The 26,907-nt window shown below is 40.9% G+C and overlaps 1 protein-coding gene across 2 annotated transcripts in view; it reads right to left on the reverse strand.

The window, feature by feature from the left end:
• Nucleotides 1–2,080: 2,080 nt before the first annotated feature.
• ZC4H2 (zinc finger C4H2-type containing) overlaps nt 2,081–26,907 on the reverse strand; it is a 66,231-nt gene continuing 41,404 nt past the window's right edge. Inside the window, exons 2-5 of one of the 2 annotated variants that reach the window (XM_025987644.2) lie at nt 7,631–7,802; nt 5,892–6,064; nt 4,907–5,069; nt 2,081–3,544 (exon numbers count right to left, since the gene is read on the reverse strand). In XM_025987644.2, the coding sequence (XP_025843429.1) occupies nt 3,431–3,544; nt 4,907–5,069; nt 5,892–6,064; nt 7,631–7,802 (622 nt within the window). In that variant the 3' untranslated portion in view covers nt 2,081–3,430. The remainder of the gene's footprint in view (nt 3,545–4,906; nt 5,070–5,891; nt 6,065–7,630; nt 7,803–26,907) is intronic. The other variant, XM_025987645.2, reaches the window with a different exon arrangement.

Raw genomic sequence — 26,907 nt, forward strand, 5'->3', positions numbered from 1 at the left:
TGGATACTAGCCCTTTATTTGATATGTCATATGCAAACATCTTTTCCCATTTTGTAGGTTGTCTTTTAGTTTTGTTGACTGTTTCTTTGGCTGTGTAGAAGTTTTTTATCTTGATGAAGTCCCAAAAGTTCATTTTTGCTTTTATTTTCCTTGCCTTCATACATGTATCTTGGAAGAAGTTGCTGTGGCCAAGTTCAAAAAGGGTGTTGCATTTGATCTCCTCTAGGATTTTGATGGAATCTTGTCTCCCATTTAGATCTTTCATCCTAAGATTTGCATGAAATCAGTAAAGGCCTCGAATAGCCAGAGGAATATTGAAGAAGAAAACCAAGCCCAGAGGCATTACAATGCCTGACTTCAGGCTGTATTATAAAGCCGTGATTTTCAAGACACATGGTGTTAGCACAAAAACATACACAAAGATCAATGGAACAGAAGGAGAACCCAGAAATGGACTTTAAACTCTATGGTCAACTAATCTTCGACATAGCAGGAAAGACTATCCAATGGTAAATGGACATTCAATATATGGTGTTGGGAAAATTGGACAGCCACATGCAGAAGAATGAAATTAGACCATTCTCTTACATCATATACAAAGATAAACTCAAAATGGAGGAAAGAAATAAATGTGAGAAAAATCCATCAAAATCCTATGGGAGAACACAGGCAGCAACCTCTTTGACCTTGGCCTCAGGAACTTCTGGCTAGACATGTCTCCAAGGGCAAGGGAAACAAAAGCAAAAATGAACTATTGGGACCTCATCAAGAGAAAAAGCTTTTGCACAGCAAAGGAAACAGTCAACAAAACTCAAAGTCTATCTAGCAATCTATAGAATGGGAGAAGATATTTACAAGTTTCTTATCAGATAAAAGGCTATTTTCCAAAATCTATAATGAACTTATCAAACTCAACACCCATAAAACCAAATAATCTAGGCAAGTAATAGGCAGGGGACATGAATAGATATTTCTTCAAAGATGATATACAAATGACTGACAGACATGAAAAAATGCTTCACATCACTTGTCATTAGGGATGTAGAAACCAAAACCACAATGAAATGCCATTTTACATTGGTGGGAATGGCTAAAGTTAACAAGACAGAAACAGCCTATGTGGGCAAGGATGTAGAGAAAGGGGAACCCTATTACACTATTGGTGGGAATACAAGCTGATACAGCCACTCTGGAAAACAGTATGGAGGTTCCTCAAGAAGTTAAAAAAGAGCTACCTGACAACTCAGCAATTGCAATCTTTTTATCCCAAAGATACAAATATAGTGATCTGAAGGGGCATCTGCACTTCAATGTTCATAAGCAGCAATGTCCACGATAGCCAAATTTTGGACAGAGCCAAGATGTCAGATCCACTGACAGATGAATGGGTAAAAAATATGTATATATACAAAATGGAATATTACTCAGCCTTTAGAAAAGATGAATACTTATCCTTTACATTGATTTGTATGAAACTGTAGGGTATTTTGCTGAGTGAAATAAGTCAGTCGGTGGAAGATAATTTTATTATTTAACTCCTATGTGGAATATAAGAAACAGTGCAGAGGATCATATGGGGAGAGAGGGAACACTGAAGGGGAAGTCATCATAGAGGGAGACAAACCATGAGAGAGTCTTAAATGCAGGAAAGAAACAGAGGGTTGCTAGAGGGGAAGTGTATGGGGGCTGGGGTAATTGGGTGATGAGTGTTAAGGAGGGCATGTGATACGATGAGCACTGGGTGTTATTTGCAACTAATGAATTACTGAACTCTACATCCCAAACTAATGATGTACTACTATATGTTGGGTAATTGAATTTAAATTAAAAAATACTTAGCTTGAAAGATTGTTTTGAAAATCAGATACAGTCATGTACATTAAGTGTATTACAGAGGCTTGACACCGAGTAAATATTTAATAAATGGAATTATAATAATAATAGGGTAAATCATTGTGCAGTGGTGTGTTTTCTCTCATCATTTGTAGGGTGGAGAAATAAAAGTGAAGAAGAGCTACCCAGAAGGGGAAACGGCACCACATTTTTTCTGTTACTTGATACTTATAGAAACTCCTCAGCATTCACTCAAATGAACAAATGTTTATTTAAAAGAATTTGTACACATATAACACTCTCACTTTCAAAAAGCAGAGTAACTTTTTATATTATGAATAAACAAACACTGGCAACTTAAAACTATGGTTAAGGAAGGTAGGAAAAATATCCCCTTTCCCCAGCCAGGGACTGAGACTTGGAGCTAAAGCCAACCTCCATCTCTGTCCTTTAAGTCTGAGAGTGACTTGACTAGAGATCTGATTTTGGTAGAGAGGAGAACTGTAGAGCTTGGGGAGCCTAGTACCTTTTCTTTTGTAAGGGAAGGCCACCAAAACAATCTATAGGAAAGGGAGTAGCCAGCAGCTGACTTGAGCTGAGGCTGCTTTACAAGAGAGCAGACCCAAGAGAGGGAGGGATAAATGGAGGGGAAATTCCACCCTCCTACCTATGTGAAATGGTTGGCACTCACTTGAATCTCAACTCATGCCTTTAACCCCTAAGATATATCATTGAGAAACTGCCAGAATAATGGTTTTGAATAAAAATGATTTTGAACATTTGGCAACAGAGATGTCAGCCTGGGGCCCCTCTCATTCTAAGGCAGCCTGTACAGTAGAGCCCGATAATTTAGGCAGCAAGTTACATAGGACTTGTGGATAGCTGCAGCTCACTGATTTCACTGTGAGGAAATTCTGTCATTGATTTGAAAAACAAGGGTTATGGGAAAGGCCTGCTGGTCTCAGGATCTCTAGACACACAAGCTATACCTGAGAACTTTACCCTATCTGGGAGACTGGCATGGGAGTGAACTCCATAATAGCAGCCAGGCTTCCCAAATGAATAATAAAAGGAGGTCTTGTCCAACTGACCTCTGGGCCTTCCTTAGATGACATGAGATGAGGAGGGGTTTGTGGGGAAGATATATACACCAAGTCTACTGGAAAGTTCAGCAAGAAGACTGTTGACCCTTCAGAGCCTAATGTAAAAGTACAAGGAGGGGGCACACTGGAGCCTTCACCTGAAACAAGGGCCTCCTCCAGCCCTCAGCCCTTAGGTCCCAGGCCTCAGACACAAGAGGCAGAGAATCACATCTTGGCCTCTGCCCTTCCCTCAGCATCAAATAAGGGCAGGAGTTGAAATGTGGGTGGGAGAAAAGGGATCATCAGACACACTATCATTAGCACCTGAACCATATCTCTTCTTAAATCAGAAACCCCAAGAGAAGAAAGAAGAGCAAAGGAGAGAGGTTGTGCTTCCATCACACTAAATAGGAAACTTGGTAGAGGTGGGGCAGGGTGGTTTCAAATCCAGAAATTAATCACTCTAGCCATGGAAGGAATTATGAGCAGCAGAGCTCTATGTGTTCTCCATCTCTTCATTCATCTTGCTTCCGTTTTGGCTTTTTGGGGTTCCGGGACCGACTCTTGGCCTTGCACAGAGGACATATAGGTGCATTCCGATGAATTTGCTGATGGCATGACAAGCAGGCCTGGTGGGAGGACACAGGACAAAGAAAGTTAGTGATCAGATTCTTCTAGCCTATGGTTCAGCCTTCTCATCCCCAAGGGTCAAGAAAGCAATTGTGATTTCCCAATAGGAAGATGTTATTATCACTTCTCAAAGAGTGTGACCCAAGTAGAGAGATCAGTGCTAGATGTAAGAATGTAAAGGCTATAAAGGGATGAGGGTCCAAGATGGTTATTGAGGAAAAATATCCAGAATTTGGAAATAAGGCAAAATGAGAATTATATATCATTTTAGCATTATATTGGAGTATGGTCCAACAGGCCCTATTAAGGATTATTTAATACTCTAGGACAGATAGCAGTTAACTTTCTCTATGAATATTTTAGACTTTTCAGGTCACGTGGTCTTAACCACACCTACTCAACTATACCTGTTCTTTATGAAAGAAGCTACAGACAATACATAAACAAACAGGCAGATGTGTGTGTGTCAGTAAAACTTTATTTACAAAAACTGAGAACCAATCAGACTTGGTCTGTGGGTTCTAGTTTGCTGACCCCTGCTCTAGGAGAATGTCCCTTTCTTGACTATTTACTATTGATCAGGGTCCAAACTGTGATTTATGCTAATGAACTACAAATGATTTTTTTCCCAGTAGAGATGCAGATTATTTCTGTTCCAAAGAAAAGATAATCATAAAAGTTACATTTATTTATTTTACTGGACATCAACCAGTTCTGTATTTAATTTTGCAAACTCATTTCAGCATTCTTTTCCTTTTCTTACTACATAATTAACTGTTTTTCAAATGCTTTTGGAACCACCTTTGTAATCCTGCTGACTCCCTCATTAAGAACAAATGTTCAGGGATCCCTGGGTGGCGCAGCGGTTTGGCGCCTGTCTTTGGCCCAGGGCGCGATCCTGGAGACCCGGGATCGAATCCCACATCGGGCTCCCGGTGCATGGAGCCTGCTTCTCTCTCTGCCTCTCTCTCTCTCTCTCTCTCTCTGTGACTATCATAAATAAAATAAAAAAATTAAAAAAAAAAAAGAAAAAAAAAAGGAAAGCCTTCCTTCAATTTAAAAAAAAAAAAAAAAAGAACAAATGTTCACTCTATATTTGCACAAGTCTTTCTAACTTAAAAAAAAATTATCCTTTGGTAGAGCCTGCCAACCTTCCTGCATTGTAGCCCCATTGGGAATGTGAAGCAGTGAAACCAGCTCGTCTGCTACAGCACATATATACTAACTTTTCCTCTGTGTCCCAAGCAAAGGCTGTTTTAGGAAGGCACCAAATATGTAACTACAAAGCCCGAGTCCTAGCCTTCCGTGGGGCTGCTTGAAGATACCTTGCTTCCTCCACAACCCCTACTTAGCTCACTTACCTTCATAGGTGGGGGCTGTTGCCTGAAGGTGGCTGTCTGCCGAGTGTCCTGCTTTCTAGCCACTTGGAGTTGTTGGGCAGCAGCAGCTGCAGCGGCCAGAGACTCAGGGATGGGGGGCTCCTGAGGCTCCGTCTGCCACTCCGCTTTCTGCTTCTCAAAGTAACTTTGGAAATGAAAGACATTAGTTAGATCATTCTGAAAGCAAGGAGAACCTTGCCCCTCTTAAAGACTCCATGTCACAGAACCAAAGGGGTTGGGCTGTGGCTCACTATAGAAAGTTCCTGTATCCTCCCCAGCACAAGGTTCTTCTCCTTCACTACCTGGCCCATTGTCTGCTGGGAAGGGTAATCCTCCTCTTTGCTGGCTCTGACAGATCCAGAAAATCAAGACTCCCAGGGCTAACAAAGTCCTTAAAGGGCACTGGCTTACTGTTGATCCCATTTACCCTTGCAATATTCTCATTAAGTGTCCCAGACCTTTGCTCACATACCTCTAGGAAGAAGCTCAACACTTCCACAGGCAGCCCGCTCTACTTTAAGAAGTGTGCCTCCTTCTACTAAACTGAACTCTCTCTGTAAGGTGAGTATCTAGGTCTCTAGATAAAGTTCCAGGCTAGCACCTGGAGACCATGAAAGCCCAGCCTTCAACATTTTCAAAGGTTTCTAGACACCCCTTCTAGACTTTGACTTGGGAAGTCACCTCTTAAGAGTCACACACACACACACACACACACACACACAGAGTCATAGACACAGTCTTGTGTTATCAAAATTGCACAAAGAATTTTAAAACCTTCCCAGTAATACTAGTCTAATCGTCCTTATTTTGGTACACAGAGACTTGTCCAAGGTCATACTGACAGGCCTGAAGCTAGGACTGAGAACCATGACTTTAGACCAGGTTTTATGTATGTATATGCGCCTCTACGTGTGTATGTGTGTGTGTGTTGTATGTGTGTTACAGGGACAGGGAGTAGGCATCTTACTCCAAGGAGAGCTTCTCTTCCTCTTCACATAGGTCAGGGAGCCTCTGTAGGCCTAGAGTCATGCGTAGGGCATCCACATGTTCCTTCAGTGGCTTATACTCATCATGTAGGCGCCGGGTAGACTCTAGCAGCTTGTTTAGGTCATTCTCAGACTGTTTGATGGTGTTTTCCATCTAGAACACACAGTGAGGTAGGTACAGAGAAAAGACACCAACAATGTCAACAATGCAACAATGCAAGGCTCTACAGCTAGATGGATAAAATAGCTCAGGGTCCGGAGCCAGACCAATCTATGGTCAAGTCCTTCATTCACCATGTATTCTATGTGACTCATCATGCCTGTTTTTTTCATCTTTATAATGGTGATACTAATAGTTCTTACTTCATATAATCTTATGAAGATTCAGTGATTTAATTTATATAAAGCTCTCAGTACAGGGGCTACCAAAGAGTAAAGGTTCAATAAATGGTAGTTATTACACAAATATAGCACCTTAAAGCTAGAATGGCCCTTAGAGCTGATTTAGTCCATCTCACCACCATTTTACAGATCAGAGAATTGAGACTCAGAAAGAAGAAGAAACTTCCTCAGAGAAATACTTCTTAGGGGCAAAACATAGACAAAGAATAAGGTCTTCTTCCCAAGCCAGTGGCTTTTATCTTAGATCAGTAGTTTTCAAAATGTGGTCACCAGATCAACAGCATTAGCATCACCTGGAAATTCATTAGGAATGCAAATTCTCAGGCACAACCCCAGGCATATAAAAATCAGAAATTCTAGGGTTGAGTTCAATAATCTATGTTCTAATAGCTTCTTCCAGGTGACTTTGATTCATGTTTAAATTTGAAATCCACTAACTTAGATTCTTAGCCTCTATGTGGCTAATATTTGTAATTTGCATTGGCTTTGTATCCTTTGTTAGTTGGCAACAGTCCATGAGACCCTGGAATCCTGTGATCTTGTGACATAGGAAATACCAAGTACCTACTGTCCAAATCACATTCATATTTCCTTTAAAATCCTAGGCTTGGCAATATCAGGAAATAAGTATTGCCATAGAAATGAGTTTCCTAAGAATAGAAACTTAACTCCTTCAAATGTAATTTTTAAAAACTGCTTCTCATTGTCATAGGCTCAAAGGATTGAAAAGGATCTCCTAAGTCAGCACCTCTAAATTTCCTCCTGGTGCATCAATTTTGCAGCCCAGAGGTGATCATTCAGACTGTGCTTGAATAACTCCAAAAAGTGGGAAACTTATCAACTTAGCAGACAGTTCATTCCCCATGTTCCAAGTATCTCAAAAAGAGACTCTAATGAGGGAGCTACACTTTAGTAAGGTGGCAGAGATTATTTGTTTAGCCTACTTGGAAGCTTTGGAGCCCGTTGAGCTAGGCCCCAGAAGCAGCTGTCTGCTCTGATTTACTCCAAGGCTAACTCTCAACTCCCAGACTCCCAGAATGACAGCACATAAGTGCTGAAAGAGACCTTAAAGGTGACTGAATCCCTGTAACAGTAAAGAGAGAAAATGAGACCTAAGAGAAAAAGGGACTTGTCCAGTGATATTCAGTGACGGAGCCAGAGCTAGATCTCAGAACTCCTGGATTCTTCCATTCTACCACAACCTGATGCTTACTCCCCTAAGTTGGCCACAGCCACATCTCAAGGAGAGGCCACAGTACTCATTACTGTCTATTCAACTAAGGGCCCAGAGGTAGGCTTCAGGCGGCAAGCCATGTACCACATTGATATCAGCATGGATCAGTCGGAGTTCCTCCACATGGGCCATCTTCTCCTGTAGCAGCAAGTCCATCTCCTGCTTATATTCCTTCAGGTGCCTCTCCTCTGATTCAAGAGCCTCAAACTCAGCCTTCAAACGTGCCTTGATCTTCTCCATCTGAAGGGTCTTGTTCCTGCAATTACCAAAAAGCAAGAAACAGATCAGCAGGAAAAGGGAGGAAAATGGGAATAGAATATAGATTTAGGGGATCCCTGGGTGGCGCAGCGGTTTGGCGCCTGCCTTTGGCCCGGGGCGTGATCCTGGAGACCCGGGATCGAATCCCACGTCGGGCTCCCGGTGCATGGAGCCTGCTTCTCCCTCTGCCTATGTCTCTGCTTCTCTCTCTCTCACTGTGTGCCTATCATAAATAAAAAAAAAAAAAAAAAAAAAAGAATATAGATTTAGCCCTGAGCCAGGGCTATTTTCCTAAGCTTTTCATTCTCCAGGCAGACCCAACTTGAAGCCATCCCCCAAAAGTTAGAAGATCCTTTATTTATTTTTTTATTATTGTTTCATGTTTTTTTAATAATAAATTTATTTTTTGTTGGTGTTCAATTTGCCAACATACAGAACAACACCCAAGTGCTCATCCCGTAAAGTGCCCCCCTCAGTGCCCGCCACCCAGTCACCCCCACCCCTGCCCTCCTCCCCTTCACCACCCTAGTTCGTTTCCCAGAGTTAGGAGTCTTCCATGTTCTGTCTCCCTTTCTGATATTTCCTACCCAATTCTTAGAAGATCCTTTATTCTAAGATTGAAGCTCAGTGGGTCTCAAAAGGGGATAATTGTATTCCTTTATGGAACATTTGCAAACATGGAGGTTTTTGCTGTTAGAATGATTCATGATAAAACCCTACAGGCATGTAGTGGCCATAGGCCAGAGACACTAAATAGCCTCTTAATGCACAGGAAAGTCCTACATCACAAAAAACTCCAACCCAAGATGCCAACCATGACCTTTGAGAAACTCCTACAGGAGCACCGTCCATTAAACTTTCTACAATGATGGAAATTTTCTATATCTATACTTTCTCATACAGTTGCCAAAACATACATGTAGCTACTGGGTACTTGAAATATGGCTAGTGCAGTTGAAGAACTGAATTTTGAATTTTATTTAATTTTAATTAATTTAATGTTATACTATCACACATGGTTAACAGGACTGCACAACTCTACAGAGTCCACTCTTCAGTTCCAGAAGAGGAAGTGGAATGTAAGAACTATAGCTCATTTCTTTTCCTAAAAAATAAAACTTGTATCTGGTTGTTAAATCCCAATTGTATACATTCTGGTTCAGTAATCGCACATCTGTGAATTTATTCTAAGGAAATAATTAAGGGAAACAAAACATTAGTACACAGGAATGTTCATTCTGGACTATGGGAAAGACTGCAATATTTGGAAACCATTAAAAGTAATCACTATGAAGACTTATGACATGGAAAATATTGAAGATATGATACTTAATGGAAAAGTGTATATACTTGGATTGCATTTTTCAAAATATACATGCACAAAATATACTGGCACAGTTTCAAGGACCTTTAAGACCATTTGAAGCATGCCTAAATAAAAAGGACACAAAAATTTGGAAGGAGGCCCCTCTAGGGCACATTGTTATCCTCCCAATGGCTCTCTACTTTCTGGTTTTCAGGTACTACCTAGCTGTTATCCATCACTCAGATGGATAACAGCTTTCTTCTGCATCAGTAGCTGGCTTTCACCCTTGCTCCAGGCCATTCCATGGGTGCTCTTGCTCTATACCCTAGACTCTGGCTTCTGGCTTTAGCCTGCTTCTGTCTTTAGTCTCTCTCTCATGGCTCCTGCCTTAAGAGGTGACTCTCAATGGCACAGACCCACAAACAGACTTGTGTTAGGTGGATAAGATAATGGGAGAAATTTTTCTTTATTCAAAAATTCTTTTCATGTTATTGTATTTTGTTACCTAGAAAGGGTAAAAACAAAAGATGAGTGTTATTATCCCATTTGTAAAATAGGAAATTGAGGTTCAGGGTAGCAACTTGCCCAAGATCACAGAACTAGTAAATGGGATATTGAGATTTGAACACAGGGCCCTCTAACACCACCCACTATGCCACACTGAGTGGGGTTGCCCTGACTAAAGAGCATAAACATAATAAGAGTTCTTGGTATACCTGTTCAACTGCCTTGAAGAGGGTGAAACTGACTTGTATTGGCCAATTAACTAACTATATAGAGCCCCTCCTATCTAGATTTCCATTTTCCTCCTCTATATTACATGTAGAGCAATCTGAATTTTGCCTATCCCTATCCCAATTTACAGATGAGAAAATTAAGATTTAGAGTGAGATATAGTATATCATCCTAAGGCAATCTGTGACAGTGCTCAGCCTACAATCCATTTCTGCAAGCAGAACCATATTATAAAAGGAACATGAGCTGTAGATTCAGACCTGGGTATAAATCTGGGTTCTACCATTCCCTAGCTATCTGGTTTTAGGCAATAATAATAACAGCTATATTTATAGTTTATATTTATTGAACACCTATTATGTACCAATTATATAGGATTTTAATATCAACTCTAACAAATATTTATGGGACATTTATCATGAGGTATGCACTATACCAGTTGCAAGGAATAGAACAAAAAACAGAATAGTCTGTGGACAGGAAAATTCATCTAATGACTAAAATGGACCCTGAACACATTGCTACACGAAAAACTATGTGATGAGTAGTAAAGATGAGATGCAGAATGCAATAGAAAGACACAATAAAGGGATATAACAGTCTAAGGGACATTGTAAAGTCAAAGGGACATTCACCAGAAGCTATCCTAATAATCTGTGGATGTGAAAATTGGAGCAAAACCTGGAAAATGAGTAGGAGGTAGCTGGAAAAGTGCACGTAGACACAGAGGAAAGCAGTCCAGGCAGAAAGAATAGCATGAGCAATTGCCTTGGCACAGAAAAGAAAATGGCACATTAGATGAAACAAACAAAGGTCAGTGTGGCTGGAGCATTTACTATATGAGGGAGGAGGCCTGAGATGAAATTAGAGAGGATGCCAGAATATGGTCTGGGGATTGAGATGAGGAGTTAGGACTTTTATCCTTAGGAGAAGGGGGAATCATTGTAGTATTTCAAGCATCAGGAGAGGGACATAATCTGATTATCTCACTTTACTTCTCTCAGTCTTGGGGAGATTTTTGCTTCTAACAAGGTATGAAAGTGAAAAAAAAATGTGGGGGAGGGGAACAACAACTAGCTGGGCAAAAGCAGTGAGGCAAAAGCCTCCAGGGCAGGAGAGCCCAACCCTGGAGAAGCTGGAACTTTAAAAATCTTCATTGGATTTTGCAGGACAGAAAAGTACTTAACAGAGTAATCTGACAGAATCACAGGAGGAGCAGTGAAGCTGCAAGATTCCTGGAGTCACTATAAAAGGAGGGGCAGGGAGGCGGGGCAAGATGGCAGAAGAGTAGGGTCCCCAAGTCACCTGTCCCCACCAAATTACCTAGATAACTTCCAAATCATCCTGAAAATCTACGAATTCGGCCTGAGATTTATTTATTTATTTATTTATTTTTAAAGAAAACATTTTTTTTTTTAAATTTTTATTTATTTACGATAGTCACACAGAGAGAGAAGGAGAGGCAGAGACATAGGCAGAGGGAGAAGCAGGCTCCATGCACTGGGAGCCCGATGTGGGATTCGATCCCGGGTCTCCAGGATCACGCCCTGGGCCAAAGGCAGGCGCTAAACCGCTGCGCCACCCAGGGATCCCTCGGCCTGAGATTTAAAGAGAGAACAGCTGGAATGCTACAGTGAGAAGAGTTCACGCTTCTATCAAGGTACGAAGACCAGGGATAAAGAAATAAAGAAACAAAAGGCATCCACGGGGGAGGGGCCCCGCGAGGAGCCGGGCTAAGGCCGGGACGAGTGTCCCCAAGGACAGGAGAGCTCCATCCCGGAGAAGCAGGAGCTGCACCAACCTTCCCGGGAGGAAAGGCGCCCGCAGGGAGTTAGAGTAGGACCCAGGAGGGCGGGGATGCCCTCGGGCTCCCTGGGACAGTAACAGACACCAGCGCCCCAGGGAGAGCTCGCCACACCCTGCAGCCGAGCTCCCGAAAGGGCTGCAGCTCTCACACGGCTGGACCCGGGAACAGCTCGGAGGCGCCTCCGGCAGAGGCTCCGCGCAGGAGGAGGCTGCGCGGCCCCAGGAGTAGCTCGGGGGCTGCTCCAGCAGAGGAAGAGGCTCCGCGCGGCGGGGGCTACCCCAGGAGCAGCCTGGAGGGGCTCAGGCGGCGGCTCCGTGGACAGGGGGCGGCACGGCCCCGGGAGCGCGAAATCAACAGCGCAGGCCTGGGAGCACAGGGCAACGGGGACACAGCCCAGGATCCAGCCTCCCACACGGAACAGGCAGAGGCCAGGAGGGCACAGGACAGCAAGGACGCTCCTACCCCAAGCTGAGCAGATCAGCGGCCCCGCCCTGGGAGCATCCAGGCCCCTGCAGACAGAGAACTCTGTAGTTATTGCGGGAGCTGAATCCAGGAATCCAGAGCTAGCTGCCGCCACTGTGGTTGTTCCTCCTGGGGCCTCACAGGGTAAACAACCCCCGCTGAGCCTCACAGTGGCCTCACGGGATAAGCAACTTAAACATCACTCACTGAGCCCTGCATCAGGCAGGGGGCTGAGCAGCTCCCGCAAGTGCTAACACCTGACAATCAGCACAACAGGCCTCTCCCCCAGAAGACCAGCTAGACAGGCGAAAAACAAATTATTGACCGAGCAGCACTGGAAAGTTCCAGGGGAAGTCAAGGAACTTACAGTACACAGAATCAGAGGATACTCCCCCTTGTTTTTTTTTTTTTTTCCTTTTTGATTTCTGTTTGCTTCCCCCCCTTTTTTCTTTTTTTCTCTTTTTCTTCTCTCTTTTTTTATTTTTTTCCACTTTTTTCTTTTTTCATTTCCTTTTCTCCTTTCTTTTCTCTCTTTTTCCCAATACATTTTCTTTTTGGCCACTCTGTACTGAGCAAAATGACTAGAAGGAAAACCTCACCTCAAAAGAAAGAATCAGAAACAGTCTTCCCTCCAGAGTTACAAAATTTGGATTACAATTCAATGTCAGAAAGCCAATTCAGAAGCACTATTATAAAGCTACTGGTGGCTCTCGAAAAAAGCATAAAGGACTCAAAAGACTGCAGAATTTAGATCTAATCAGGCAGAAATTAAAAATCAATTGAATGAGATGCAATCCAAACTAGAAGTCCTAACCATGAGGGTTAACGAGGTGGAAGAATGAGTGAGACACATAGAAGACAAGTTGATGGCAAAGAGGGAAACTGAGGACAAAAGAGACAAACAACTAAAAGACCATGAGGATACATTAAGGGAAATAATGACAGCCTAAGGAAGAAAAACCTACATTTAATTGGGGTTCCTGAGGGCACCGAAAGGGCCAGAGGGCCAGAATATGTATTTGAACAAATCATAGCTGAAAACTTTCCTAATCTGGGAAGAGAAACAGGCATTCAGATCCAGGAAACAGAGACATCCCCCCCCCCCCCAAAATCAATAAAAACCATTCAACACTTTGAATGGTTGCAAATTCCAAAGATAAAGAGAAGATCCTTAAAGCAGCAAGAGACAAGAAAACCCAAACTTATATGGGGAGAAGTATTAGGGTAACAGCAGACCTCTCCACAGAGACCTGGCAGGCCAGAAAGGGCTGGCAGGACATATTCAGGGTCCTAATGAGAAGAACATGCAACCAAGAATAGTTTTTCCAGCAAGGCTCTCATTCAAAATGGAAGGAGAGATAAAGAGCTTCCAAGACAGGCAGAAACTGAAAGAATGTGTGACCTCCAAACAAGCTCTGCAAGAAATTTTAAGGGGGACTCTAAAAATTCCCCTTTAAGAAGAAGTCCAATGGAACAATCCACAAAAACAGGGACTGAATAGGTATCATGATGACACTAAACTCATATCTTTCAATAGTAACTCTGAACGTGAATGGGCTTAATAACCCCACCAAAAGGGGCAGGGTGTCAGACTGGATAAAAAAGCAGGACCCATCTATTTGCTGTCTACAAGAGACTCATTTTAGACAAAAGGACACCTACAACCTGAAAATAAAAGGTTGGAGAACCATTTACCATTCAAATGGTCCTCAAAAGAAAGCAGGGGTAGCCATCCTTATATCAGATAAACTAAAATTTACTCCCAAGACTGTAGTGAGAGATGAAGAGGGACACTATATCATACTTAAAGGATCTATCCAACAAGAGGACTTAACAATCATCAATATATATGCCCCGAATGTGGGAGCTGCCAAATATATCAATCAATTAATAACCAAAATTAAGACATACTTAGATAATAATACACTTACACTTGGTGACTTCAATCTAGCGCTTTCTATACTCGATAGGTCTTCTAAGCACAACATCTCCAAAGAAATGAGAGCTTTAAATTAAACACTGGACCAGATGGATTTCACAGATATCTACAGAACTTTACATCCAAACTCAACTGAATACACATTCTTCTCAAGTGCACATGGAAGTTTTTCAAGAATAGACCACATACTGGGTCACAAATCGGGTCTGAACCGATACCAAAAGATTGGGATTGTGCCCTGCATATTCTCAGACCATAATGCCTTGAAATTAGAACTAAATCACAACAAGAAGTTTGGAAACACTTCAAACACGTGGAAGTTAAGGACCATCCTGCTAAAAGATAAAAGGGTCAACCAGGAAATTAAGGAAGAATTAAAAAGATTCATGGAAACTAATGAGAATGAAGATACAACCGTTCAAAATCTTTGGGATACAGCAAAAGCAGTCCTGAGGGGGAAATACATCGCAATACAAGCATCTATTCAAAAACTGGAAAGAACTCAAATATAAAAGCTAACCTTACACCTAAAGGAGCTAGAAAAAAAACAGCAAGTAGATCCTACACCAAGCAGAAGAAGAGAGTTAATAAAGATTCGAACAGACAACGAAATCGAGATCAGAAGAATTGTGGAACAGATCAAGAAAACCAGGAGTTGGTTCTTTGAACGAATTAATAAGATAGATAAACCATTAGCCAACCTTATTAAAAAGAAGAGAGAAGGCTCCAATTAATAAAATCATGAATGAGAAACGAGAGATCACTACCAACACCAAGGAAATACAAACGATTTTAAAAACATATTATGAACAGCTATACGCCAATAAATTAGGCAATCTAGAAGAAATGGTCGCATTTCTGGAAAGGCACAAATTACCAAAACTGGAACAGGAAGAAACATAAAACCTGAACAGGCCAATAAACAGGGAGGAAATTGAAGCAGTCATCAAAAACCTTGCAAGACACAAAAGTCCAGGGCCAGATGGCTTCCCAGGGGAATTCTATCAAACGTTTAAAGAAGAAAACATACCTATTCTACTAAAGCTGTTTGGAAAGATATAAAGAGACGGAGTACTTCCAAAATCGTTCTATGAGGCCAGCATCACCTTAATTCCAAAACCAGACAAAGACCCCACCAAAAAGGAGAAATATAGACCAAAATCCCTGATGAACATGCATGCAAAAATTCTCAACAAGATACTAGCCAATAGGATCCAACAGTACATTAAGAAAATTATTCACCATGACGAAGTAGGATTTATTCCTGGGACACAAAGCTGCTTGAACACTCGTAAAACAATCAATGTGACTCATCATATCAGCATGAGAAAAACGAAGAAGCATATGATCCTCTCAATAGATACAGAGAAAGCATTTGACAAAATACAGCATTCATTCCTGATCAAAACTCTTCAGAGTGTAGGCATAGAGGAAATATTCCTCAACATCTTAAAAGCCATCCACAAGAAGCCCACAGCAAATATCGTTCTCTTTTTTTTTTTTTTTTAATTTTTTATTTATTTATGATAGTCACAGAGAGAGAGAGAGAGGCAGAGACACAGGCGGAGGGAGAAGCAGGCTCCATGCACCGGGAGCCTGATGTGGGATTCGATCCCGGGTCTCCAGGATCGCGCCCTGGGCCAAAGGCAGGCGCCAAACCGCTGCGCCACCCAGGGATCCCGCAAATATCGTTCTCAATGGGGAAATGCTTGGAGTTTTCCCCTAAGATCAGGAACAAGACAGGGATGTCCACTCTCACCACTGCTATTCAACATAGTACTAGAAATCCTAGCCTCAGCAATCAGACAAAAGAAAGACATTAAAGGCATTCAAATTGGCAAAGAAGAAGTCATACTCTCCCTCTTCGCCAATGGCATGATACTCTACATAGAAAACCCAGAAGACTCTACCCCAAGATTGCTAGAACTCATACAGCAAATGGCAGTGTGGCAGGATACAAAATCAATGCCTAGAAGTCTGTGGCATTTCTATACACTAACAATGAGACTGAAGAAAGAGAAATTAAGGAGTCAATCCCATTTACAATTGCACCCAAAAGCATAAGATACCTAGGAATAAACCTAACCAAAGAGGTAAAGGATCTATACCCTAAAAACTATAGAACACTTGTGAAAGAAATTGAGGAAGACACAAAGAGATGGAAAAATATTCCATGCTCATGGATTGCAAGAATTAATATTGTGAAAATGTCAGTGTTACCCAGGGCAATTTACACTTTTAATGCAATCCCTATCAAAATACCATGGACTTTCTTCAGAGAGTTAGAACAAATTATTTTAAGATTTGTGTGATATTAAAAAAGACCCCGAATACCCAGGGGAATTTTATAAAAGAAAACCATACCTGGGGGCATCACAATGCCAGATTTCAGGTTGTACTACACAGCTGTGGTCAGCAAGACAGTGTGGTACTGGCACGAAAACAGACACATAGATCAATGGAACAGAATAGAGAACCCAGAAGTGGACCCTCAACTTTAGGGTCAACTAATATTCGACAAAGGAGGAAAGACTATCCACTGGAAGAAAGACAGTCTCTTCAATAAATGGTGCTGGGGAAATTGGACATCCACATGCAGAAGAATGAAACTAGACCACTCTATTTCACCATACACAAAGAGAAACTCAAAATGGATGAAAGATCTAAATGTGAGAAAAGATTCCGTCAAAATCCTAGAAGAGAACACAGGCAACACCCTTTTTGAACTCGGCCACAGTAACTTCTTGCAAGATACATCCGCGAAGGCAAAGGAAAGAAAAGCAAAAATGAACTATTGGGACTTCATCAAGATAAGAAGCTTTTGCACAGCAAAGGATAGAGTCAACAAAACTACAAGACAACCTACAGAATGGGAGAAGATATTTGCAAATGACCTATCAGATAAAGGGCTAGTTTCCAAGATCTATAAAGAACTTATTAAACTCAACAGCAAAGAAACAACCCAATCATGAAATGGGCAAAAGACATGAGCAGAAATCTCAGAGGAAGACATACACATGGCCAACAAGCACATGAGGAAATGCTCTGCATCACTTGCCATCAGGGAAATACAAATCAAAACCACAATGAGATCCCACCCCATGGCAATTAGAATGGGGAAAATTAACAAGGCAGGAAACCACAAATTTTGGAGGGGATGCGGAGAAAAGGGAACCCTCTTGCACTGTTGGTGGGAATGTGAAATGATCAGCCTCTCTGAAAAACTGTGTGGAGGTTCCTCAGAGTTAAAAATAGATCTGCCCTACGAGCCAACATTGCCCTGCTGGGGATTTACCCCAAAGGTACAGATGCAATGAAACGCTGGGACACCTGCACCCCGATGTTTCTAGCAGCAATGTCCACAATAGCCAAACTGTGGAAGGAGCCTCGGTGTCTATCGAAAGATGAATGGATAAAGATGATGTGGTTTATGTATACAATGGAATATTACTCAGCCATTAGAAATGACAAATACCCCCCATTTGCTTTTACATGGATGGAACTGGAGGGTATTATGCTGAGTGAAATAAGTCAATTGGAGAAGGACAGACATTTATATGGTCTCATTTATTTCGGGAATGTAAATAATAGTGAAAGGGAATAGAGGGGAAGGGAGAAGAAATGGGTAGGAAATATCAGAAAGGGAGACAGAACATGGAAGACTCCTAACTCTGGGAAACGAACTAGGGGTGGTGGAAGGGTAGGAGGGCGGAGGTGGTGGTGACTGGGTGGCAGGCACTGAGGGGGGGCACTTGATGGGATGATCACTGGGTGTTATTCTGTATGGTGTCAAATTGAACACCAATAAAAAATAAATTTGTTATTACAAAATAAAATAAAATAAAAGGAGGGGCACCCAGAGGAAATCTCACCCCAAACCACAGTCCAATATTGGTAAAGGGCTGGAGTGCCACAGCCCTCTGGGGCATTTGGGAGAAGTTAGTTGGTTAGGCGGGCCAGCTCCGGATGGAGGTAGCTGTGGCCCATTACCTTCAGGAGAGGCAGTCCCTGGGAGTGCAGGTGCAGCCTCACAGGGCCCTTGATCCCAGGATACCCAAGTGGATAAATCTGGTGGTCCTGCATTCCCCCTGGGACAGGAGGAAGCAAGGAGGGCACAGTAAAGCAAGAAATCTCCGGCCACTATGTGCCCCGCATATTTTGCAGTTCAGTGTACCTGTGCCTAACCCCAGGAGCATCCAGGCTAGTGCAGACTGGGAGACTGTGGTTAGTTATTTACGGGGAGCTCAATTCCAGAGGTGGAGATCTGGCGGCTGCATTTGTTGTTTTCCCTCTTTGTATCACCTCATGACTGGGAGAGGTGGGATCTCTAGGGAACAAAGGCCTCACAGATAAACAGCTCATATCGAGCCCAGGACCTGGAACGGGGTAGGGAATCTCTGACCAGGCAAAAACACCTGAGAATCAGCGCAGTAGACCCCTTCCCCATAAGAACTGCTGGAAGAACAAGGGAAGAGTAAGTTTATTGATAAAGCAGCACTGGAAAGCTCCAAGACTGAGGTAAAATACTATATAGAAGGGTCTGGGTAGCCCCAGTGGCCCGGCGGTTTAGCACTGCGTTCAGTCTGGGGTGTGATCCTGGAGACCTGGGATCGAGTCCCACATCAGGCTCCCTGCATGGAGTTGCTTCTTCCTCTGCCCATGTCTCTGCCTCTCTCTCTGTGTCTGTCATGAGTAAATAAAATCTTAAAAAAAAGAACTAAAGGGTCCTACTTTTTCTTTTTCCATTATGACTCGTTTTTATAACAGACTAAAAATTTCCAATATTTTTTCTCTTTTGCCACGTGAACTACAATATTTACCAGCTCTACATTTTTAAGTTTTCTCCTTTTTGACTTTCATATTTCTACAATTACATGTCTTAGATATATTTTTCACTTCTGGATTCCCTTCAACGTATTCAATTTAATTTGGGTAGATATACGAGTTATGAGTATTTTTGTGTGTGTGTGTATGCATTTTACCTTGTTTTGTTTTACAACGGTGGAAGTTAGTACCTTCTAAAACACGACCAACATTCACCTAGAACCAAGTGGAAGACTATGTTGGTTCATTCTGTGAGATTATATTCTCTCTTCCTTCCCATTCTGCCACCCTCTTTTATCTTGTTTATGTTTTTGTGGTCAAGGTTGGGGCTTCATATAAGTATTACTGTCTTATATAAATTTGGGATGGAGCATTTTCTAACATACAGAACAAAGTATGTTAGGATCACCCTCTAGGACCCCTCAAGTAGACTACATTCTCTCTCCACTACCACTTCCTCATCACCATGATTCTTCCCAATTTTGTCTTTTTCTTTTTCTTTGTTTTTGTTTTTTGGCTGTTGATTTTTACTACTTTGTTTTCAAATTTATTTTTCACTTTAGTGGTCCTTTTGTTTTATTTTCTCTGTTCCTATTTTCTTTACTTTCTGCTCTCTAACCTCTTCGGAATCCTCTAGGGTGTATTTTACTTAGGCTGTGGTTGATATTTTTGACACAGGCCACTCATAGTCATTCTAACCGGACAAAATGACTACAAGGAAGAATTCACCACAAAAGAAAGAAACAGAAACCGTGCTCTCTGCCACAGAATTACAGAATTTGGATTTCAATACAATGTCAGAAATTCAATTCAGAAGTACAATTATAAAGCTACTGGTGACTCTAGGAAAAACTGTAAAGGACTCTACAGAATTTGTTACTGCAGAGTTGAGGTCTAATCAGGCTGAAATTAAAAATAGATTAAATGAGATCCAACTCAAATGGGATGTTCTAACAGCTAGGGTTAATGAGGTGGAAAAGAGAGTGAGTTACATAGAAGACAAGTTGATGGTAAAGAAGGAAGCTGAGGAAAAAAGAGAAAAACAATTAAAAGCCCAGAGGAAAGGTTTAGGGAAATAAATCATATCGTGAGAAGGAAGAATATAGGTTTTATTGAGATTCCAGAAGAGGCTGAGAGAGAGAGAGTCAGACAGACAGACAGAGGACCACAAGGTATATTTCAACAAATCATATCTGAGAACTTCGCTAATCTGGGGAAGGAAGCAGGCAGGCATTCAGATATAAGATATAGAGAGGGACCCCCAAAAATCGATAAAAACCATTCAACACCTAGACATTTAAGAGTGAAACTTGCAAATTTCAGAGATAAAGAGAAAAGTCATAAAGCAGCTTGAAACAACAGCTTCTTAACTTATATGGGGAGAAATATCAGATTAACAGCAGACCTCTCCACAGAGATCTGGCAAGCGAGAAAGGGCTGGCATGATATATTCAGAGTACTAAATGAGAAGAACATGTAGCCAAGAATACTTTATGCAGCAGGGCTGTCATTCAGAATAGAAGGAGAGATAAAGAGCTTCCAAGGTAGGCAGAAACTAAAAGAATATGTGAACACCAAACTAGCTCTGCAAGAAATAATAAGGGGGACCCAGTAAAAAAAGTGGAAGCCCAAAGAAATAATCCACAAAAACAGGGACTGAATAGGTATTATGATGACACTAAATTCATATCTTTCAATAGTAACTCTGATCGTGAATGGGTTAAATGATCCCAGCAAAAGGTGCAGGGTTTCAGACTCAATAAAAAAGACTTCTCATCTATTTGCTGTCTACAAGAGACTCTTTTTAGACCTAAGGACACCTATAGGCTGAAAATGAAGATGTGGAGAACCATTTACCATTCAACTGGTCCTCAAGAAAAAGCTGGGGTAGCAATCCTCATTTCAGATGAATTAGTTTATACCAAAGACTAGTAAGAGATGAAGAGGGATAGTATATCATACTAAAAGGTCTATCCAACAAGAAGACCTAACACTTATGAATGTACATGCCCCTAATGTGGGAGCTGCCAAGTATGTCAATCAATTAATAATCAAATAAATACATACTTAGATAATAAGACACTAACAATAAGAGAATTCAACACGGCACTTTCTGCAAATGACAGATTTTCTAAGCACAACACCAAAAAAGAACAATGGCCTTAAATCATATACTGGAAAAAAAGATTTCACTAATATATACAGAACTTTCCATTTCAAATTCAAATGAATACACATTCGTCTCAACTGCACATGGAACTTTCTCCAGAATAGACTGCACACTGGGTCACAAGTCAGGTCTCAACCAATACCAAAAGATTGGGATTCTCCCCTGCATATTTTCAGACCATAATGCTTTGAAACTAGAACTCAATCACAAGAAGAAATTTGGAAGAATCTCAAACACATGGAGGTTAAAGAGCATCCTAGTAAAAGATGAATGGGTCAACCAGGAAATTAGAGAAGAATTAAAAAGATTAAGGGAAACTAATGAAGATACAACCATTCAAAAACTTTGGGAAAAGTCATCCTAAGAGGGAAATGCATTGCAAAACAAGCATCCCTCAAAAAATTGGAAAAAAATGCAAATACAAAAGCTAACCTCCCACCTAAAGGAACTGGAGAAAGAACAACAAATAAAACCGACACCAAGCAGAAGAAGAGAGATAATAAATATTAGAGCAGAATTCAATGAAATAGAGACCAGCAGAACTGTAGAACAGATCAACAAAACCAGGAGTTGCTTCTTTGAGAGAATTAATAAGATAGATAAACCCCTAGCCAGCCTAATTAATAAGTTTAAAGACTCAATAAAATCATGAATGAAAGAGAGAGATCACAGCCAATACCAAGGAAATACAAACGATTTTTAAAAAGCATTATGAGTAGCTATATGCCAATAAATTATGCAATCTAGAAGAAATGGACGAATTTCTGGAAAACCACAAACTACCAAAAATGGAACAGGAAGAAATAGAAAACCTGAACAGGCCAATAACCAGAGATGAACCTGAAGCAGTTATCAAAAACCTCCCAAGACACAAGAGTCCAGGGCCAGATGGATTCCCAAGGGGAATTCTATCAAATGTTTTTTTTTAAAATAATAAATTTATTTTTTATTGGTGTTCAATTTGCCAACATACAGAATAACACCCAGTGCTCATCCGGTCAAGTGTCCCCCTCAGTGCCCATCACCCATTCATCCCCACTCCCCGCCCTCCTCCCCTTCCACCACCCCTAGTTCGTTTCCCAGAGTTAGGAGTCTTTATGTTCTGTCTCCCCTAAAAAATGTTTAAAGAAAAAATAACACCTATTCTACTAAAGCTATTTCAAAGGATAGAAAGGGACAGAATACATAGAAACTCTTTTTATGAGGCCTCTATTACCTTGAATCCAAAACCAGGCAAAGACCCCACCAAAAAGGAGAATTATAGACCAATATCCCTGATGAACATAAATGGAAAAAATTCTCAGCAAGATACTACTCAATAGGATACAACAGTACTTTAAGAGGATTATTCACCATGTCTAAGTGGGATTTATCCTCAGGATGCAAGGTTGGTTCAACACTCATAAAATAATCAATGTGATAGATCACATCAACAAGTGAAATAACAAGAACCACATGATTCTCTCAATAGATGCAGAGAAAGCATTTGACAAAATATACCATGCATTCCTGATTAAAACTCTTCAAAGTGTAGGGATACAGGGAACATTCCTCAATATCTTAAAAGCCATTTATGAAAAGCCCACAGCAAATATCATTCTCAATGGGGAAACCCTGAGAACCTTTCCCCTAAGTTCAGGAACACAACAGGGATGACCACTCTCACCATTGTTATTCAACATAGTGCTAGAAGTCCTAGCCTCAACCATCAAAAAACCAAAAGATTGACTTATTTCACTCAGCATAATACCCTCCAGTTAATCCTAACTCGGGGAAACGAACTAGGGGTGGTGGAAGGGGGGAGGAGGGCGGGTGTTGGAGGGGAATGGGTGACGGGCACTGAGGTGGACACTTGACGGGATGAGCACTGGGTGTTTTTCTGTATGTTGGTAAATTGAACACCAATAAAAATTAATTAAAAAAAAACAAAAGAAATAAAAGGCATTCAAATTGGTAAAGAAGAAGTCAAACCCTCTCTCTTCACAGATGACATGATACTGTACATAGAAAACCCAAAAATCTCCACGCCAAGATTGTTAGAACTCATACAGCAATTCAGCACTGTAGCTGGATACAAAATCAATGCACAGAACTTAGTTGCATTTCTGTACAGTAACAATGAGATTGAAAAGACAAATTAAGGAATCAATATCATTTAAAATTGCACCCAATAGCATATGATACCTGGGAATAAACCTAACCAAAGTGTTAAAGGATATATTCCCTAAAACATACAGAACACTTCTGAAAGAAATTTAGGAATATAGAAAGAGATGGAAAAGTATTCCATGCTCATGGATTGGAACAATTAATATTGTGAAAATGTCTATGCTACTCTGGGCAACTTACACGTTCAATGCAATCCCTATCAAAATACCATGGACTTTCTTCAGAGAGTTGGAACAAATAATCGTTAAGATTTGTATGTAATCAGAAAAGACCTGAATAGCCAGAGTAACATTGAAAAAGAAAACCAATGCCAGGGGCATTAGAATGGCAGATTTCAAGCTCTATTACACAGCTGTGATCATCAATACAGTATGGTAGTAGCACAAAAACAGACACATAGATTAATGGAAAAGAATAGAGAACCCAGAATTGGGCACCAACTCTATGGTCAACTAATATTTGACAAAGCAGGAAAGAATACCTATTGGAAAAAGGACAGTCTCTTCAATAAACGGTATTGCAAAAATTGGACAGCCACGTGCAGAAGAAACAAACTAGACCATTCTCTTACACCATACCCAAAGGCAAACTCAAAATGGATGAAAGATCTAAATGTGAGACAAGAATACATCAAAATCTTAGAGGAGAACACAGGCAACACCCTTTTAAACTTGGCCACAGCAACGTCTTGCAAGATACATCTATGAAGACAAGGGAAATGAGAAAAATAAGCATTGGGACTTAAACAGGATAAAAAGCTTCTGTACAGTAAAAGAAATAGTCAACAAAAATAAAAGACAACCTACAGAATGGGAGAAAATATTTGCAAATGACATATCAGATAAAGGGCTAGTATCCAAGATCTATAAAGAACTTGCTAAACTCAACACCCAAGAAGCAAAAAATCCAATCATGAAATGGGCAGAAGACATGAACAGAAATTTCATCAAGGAAGACATACACATGGCCAATAAACACATAAGACAATGCTCTGCATCACTTGCTCTCAGTGAAATGCAAATCAAAACCACAATGAGATACCACCTCACACCAGTGAGAATGGCAAAGTTTAACAAGACGGGAAAACAAATGTTGGAAAGGATGTGGAGAAGGGGGAACCCTCTTGCACTGTTTGTGGGACTGGAAACTGATGCAGCCACTCTGGAAAATAGTGTGGAGGCTCCTCAAAGAGTTAAAAATAGAGCTACCCTTTGACTCAGCAATTGCACTACTGGATATTTATCCCAAACATATGGATGTAATGAAACACCAGGACACCTGCACCCCAATGTTCATAGCAGCAATGTCCACAATAGCCAAACTTTGGAAGGAGCCACGATGTCCTTTGACAGATGAATGGATAAAGAAGATGTAATATATGTATACATACACACACACACACACACACACGCACACACACACAATGGAATATTAATCAGCCTTCAGAAAGGACGAATACCTACCATTGCCTCAACGTGCATGAAACTGGAGGATAGTATGCTGAGTGAAGTAAAAGTCAGATGGATAAGAACAATCATCTTATGGTTTCAGTCCTATGGGGAATTGAAGAAACAGTTAAAGGGATTATAAGAGAAAGGAGGGGAACTGAGTGGGGAAAATTAGAGAGGGAGACAAACCATGAGAGGCTTCTACCTCTGGGAAAAGGGGTAAAACAAAGGGTTGTGGAAGGGGTGGTGGTCAGGGATTTGGGGTAACTTCATGATGGGCACTGAGGAGGGCAGTTGATGGGATGAGCACTGGGTGTTACACTATACATTGGCAAACTGAATTTCAATAAAAACAAATAAAAAAGTAACAAAATGGCTGGGTATGTCTTTGGATCATTTTTAATTGAATATTTTTTCCTAACAGTTGAGTTTTGAGAATCTATATATCCTGTCAGTTATGTTGTTTGCAAATATGTTCTCCCAGTCAGTATTTTGTCTTTCATCATTTTTTAAAAGATTTTATTATTGATTCATGAGAGACACAGAGAAAGGCAGAGATATAGGCAGAGGGAAAAGTAGGCTCCTCGCAGGGCCTGATGCAGGACTTGATCCTGGACCCAGGATCACGCCCTGAGCTGAAGGCAGATGCTCAACTGCTGAGCCACCCAGGTATCCCTGTCTTTCATCATCTTAATCATGTTTTTAGCAGAACATGTTTTTATTTTAGCATAAAAAAATTATGAAATTCAATCCATCAATTTTATCTTTTATGGATCGTGCCTTAGTGTCAGGTCTAAGACTTCACCAAGCTCTAGGTTCTGCAGGTTTTTCCGTATTATCTTTTAAAATTTTTATGGTTACATTTATATCTATAATCTACTCTGAGTTAAGTTTTATATAAAGTGTGAGGTTTAGGCTGTGATTATCTTTTTTTTTTCCTTACTTATGTATATACAATTGTTCCAGCACTACTTGTTGTAAAGACTGTCCTAATGTTGGATTACTTTTGCAACTCTGTCAAAAATCAGTTGGCCATACTTGTGTGGGTCTCACGTGATTTCTCACGGTTTTTTAATAAGATGTATTTATTTACTCATGAGAGTCTGAGAAAGAGAGAGGCAGAGACATAGGCAGAGGGAAAAGCCAATGCATGACTCAATTCTGGAGTCTGGGATCACGCCCTGAGCCAAAGGCTCAATCCTGTGCCACCTAGGCATCCCAATTTGTTCTTTTTTTAAAGATTTTATTTATTTACTCATCAGAGATGAGAGAGAGAGAGAGGCAAAGACACAGGCAGAGGGAGAAGCAGGCTCCATGCAAGGAGCCCGACATGGGACTTGATCCCAGGACCCCAAGATCACGCCCTGGGCCAAAGGCACAGGCGCTAAACCGCTGAGCCACCCAGGGATCCCCCCCCCCAATTTGTCTGTTCTTAATGTTGTTCCATTTATGTGTCTGTCCCTTAGCCAATACCACATAGCCTTGATAAGTTAATTAGATCCTGGACTTTTTGGGAGGTTTTGTTGTTTTCAATTTATCGGGATTTCTTACATGACAATTATGCTATCTGCAAACAAAGACAGTTTTATTTCTTCCTTTTCATTTATATGATTTTTACTTATTTTTTGACTAATTTTTCTGTCTAGAGCCTCCAGTGCTAATACTGACTAGCAGTGCTGAGAATGGGCATCCCTCCCTTGTCCCTGATCTTGAAAGGATAGCATTTATTCTTTCACAACAAAGTATGTTAGCTACCTGGAAAGTTTTTATGGGTGCACTTTATCATGTTGAGAAAATTCTCCCTTATTCCCAGTTTCCTAAGAGATCTCATAAATGTACTGAATTTTTCCAAATGCTTTATCTGTATCAATTGACATGATTATGTGATTTTTGTCTGTTAATATGACAAACAAAATTGACTTTTTTAGTAGCAAACCAGCCTTGCATCTCTGGAATAAATCCCACTTAATTATGGTGTATAATTCTTTTTATATATTGTTGAAATCTATTTGCTAATATTTTTATAAAGAGTTCTATGTTATATTCTTTCTTAACTTAAAAAAATTTTTTTATTGGAGTTCAATTTGCCAACATATAGCATAACACCCAGTGCTCATCCCGCCAAGTGTCCCCCTCAGTGCCCATCACCCAGTCACCCCAACCCCCTGCCCACTTCCCCATCCACTACCCCTTGTTCATTTCCCAGAGTTAGGTGTCTCTCATGTTTTGTCACCCTCACTGAT

The sequence above is a fragment of the Vulpes vulpes genome, chromosome X (genome assembly GCF_048418805.1).
Source record: "Vulpes vulpes isolate BD-2025 chromosome X, VulVul3, whole genome shotgun sequence".
NCBI classification, from domain to species: domain Eukaryota; kingdom Metazoa; phylum Chordata; class Mammalia; order Carnivora; family Canidae; genus Vulpes; species Vulpes vulpes.